The sequence below is a fragment of the Plectropomus leopardus genome, unplaced genomic scaffold (assembly GCF_008729295.1).
Source record: "Plectropomus leopardus isolate mb unplaced genomic scaffold, YSFRI_Pleo_2.0 unplaced_scaffold8831, whole genome shotgun sequence".
NCBI lineage: Eukaryota > Metazoa > Chordata > Actinopteri > Perciformes > Serranidae > Plectropomus > Plectropomus leopardus.
Window position 1 is genome coordinate 1 of NW_024697360.1, and position 2,464 is coordinate 2,464.

The 2,464-nt window shown below is 45.3% G+C and overlaps 1 protein-coding gene across 1 annotated transcript; it reads right to left on the reverse strand.

Moving 5' to 3' along the window:
- Positions 1-1,100: 1,100 nt before the first annotated feature.
- Positions 1,101-2,434, reverse strand: LOC121940487 (potassium voltage-gated channel subfamily F member 1-like). The gene has a single exon (XM_042483260.1). It carries the CDS (start codon positions 2,432-2,434, stop codon positions 1,115-1,117), a length of 1,320 nt encoding a protein of 439 aa, XP_042339194.1. The 3' UTR covers positions 1,101-1,114.
- Between the last annotated feature and the right edge of the window lie 30 nt (positions 2,435-2,464).

Genomic DNA, 2,464 nt, shown 5'->3' on the forward strand with positions numbered 1-2,464 from the left:
TACAAATTATGCCGAGCATTTGTTTTACATAAAGAGCCCACTATCTGGAGGTGAAGCACCCTGGCATAAAATACACACACACACACACACACACACACACACACACACACACACACACACACACACATTGAAACATAATATTTGTTCATTAGCAGCTGTTCAGCAATCATGTGAGGTTAATGTCTGGTTGGGTTTGATGTCTCCTGGACTAAACATTAATAAATAAAAACATTTTTAAAAAAAAAACAAACAAACCTATTTTTGAGACATATCATAAAAGCACAGGATCTCATGACCTTGGATTGTAAAAGTTTAATCTTTGTACTTTCCACCATCATTCCTTATCTGTCCCCAAAAGAGAATTCATAACAGCATATACAGGGGGTCAGCACGCAGCACAAAATATCAACACAGTAACACAAAATATTCCTCTAAAACCAATTTTGGAATAATCTGATTAAAGAGATAAATCATAAACACATTTTCTGGGTTTCTCTGCAAATTATAACTTTGTTTTATTGTTTTTTTAAGTGTATCTAATTTTACATTAAGACATTTCTTAAAATGATAGCAGCTATAAATCCACCCACACTGGTCCCCATCTCAAACATTTGCCACCAAAGCAATGCATCCTTATTTGTACTGTCCTGCAGTGGGAAAATTCTGTGTTGTGATGCTTTAATGATTTTATATGCACAAACATATGTAGACCTTTTCATGCACATCTTTTACTTCAATAACGGCCTTCACAATAACAAGATATGGACGAATTAACTGCATCATGGAAAAAGCAGCACGTGGCACAGTCAAAGCAACAACAGAAACAACACAGCTGTGTAAAGACAACATCTATGTACAGGTGTGACTGCAGGGAGCTGCCCCAGTGTGTCTGCAGGACCGCAAAAAGTCTCAGTGTCTCATTGACATACTGAATTTTGCAAGTTAACTTTAGGTATTTAAAGGTAATTTTAGTGAATTCAATTTGGATAAATGACTTTTTTTCCCCAAATTTACGTCGGGGATGAAATCGCTTTAAAGTTTCTATTTGATGGCAATAAAAGGTTTTGAGAAAGTCTTTACTTGCTTTAACTACTCGTGCGTCCACAGTCTCCTCTCAATCCCTGCTTTTTCTGCGCGCCTCCCTGCCAGACTTCAGCTCCATCAGCTCCACCTCGTGCTTCGCCGCAGTTTCCAACACTTTCTGCTTATTGTAGAACACCACAAAGTTATTGATGATGGGATGGATGGGCAAGGCGATGGCTATCACTCCGCACAAGAAGCTCACGGCTGCGTTGCACTTGCCCAGCGTTGTTTTGGGGTAGATGTCTCCGTAGCCCACCGTGGTCATGGTGATGATGGCCCACCAGAAAGACTGCGGGATGCTTCTGAAAAGTGTCTCTGGATGGCTTTGCTCCATAGTGTAGGCCAGCGCTGAGAACACAAAGATCCCCACGCCCATGTACATGAGGAGCAGCCCCAGCTCTTTGAGACTCCTCTTGAGCGCGTAGGTCAGAGTCTGCAGCCCAGAGGAGTGGCGCGCCAGCTTGAAAATACGCGCGATGCGCATGATGCGAAGCGCCTGGACAGCTTGCTGGACGTTAGTAAGCTCCATCATGGATGTGGTGCCGAGGTAGGTGAGGGATAGGACAACGTAGAAAGGCATGATGGCCATAAAGTCTATGATGTTCATGAAGGAGAGCGCAAAGTGCAGCTTGTTTGGAGAGGACGCGAGGCGCAGCAGGTACTCCGCGGTGAACCATAACATGCAGGCAGTCTCAATCGCCTCCAGGGTCGGGTGCTCCACCAGTTTCCCCTCTGCGTCCGTCACCTGGAGCTCCGGGATGGTCCCCACGCACATCACCACCGCCGAAACCAGGATGGAAAGGAAAGACGCGATGGCAATGACGCGCGCCGGCACGGAGGATCCAGGCTTCTCCATCAGCCTCCACAAGAACCTCTGGCACCGCTGGGTGCGCGTAATGCACTGATCCACATCCAGATCCTCCAGAATCACCTTCACTTTGTTTGCAATCTCTGTTAACTCCTCCTCCTTCTCATTTAGGTAACTTTTACAGCATTCATCCAAAACATCTTGGTCTATTTTCCAGAACTCCATCTCCTTGATGAAACAAATCGGGCAAATGCCGGGTTTGATGTGGATTTCATCAAAGTAGTAGACGTCGATGATGCACTTGAAGGCGTCGGGATCTCGGTCGAAGTAAAACTCTTTTCTTCCCGGGTCGAAGTCATCACAAAGCGACGAGATCACCTCAGAACTCTCAGTTGAGGAGTTCAGCAGCTCCGCCAGTCTGCTCTCCGGGTAGCGGTTCAAAACATCCCCGAAAAGCACTACTCGGACTCCGCCAATGTTCACAGCAATCTCCCCCTCATCGCACAAACCTGTTCTATATTTTGGCTTCGGAACTGTCCACATTTTCCTGAATGTTTGACTGAATAATTAAAA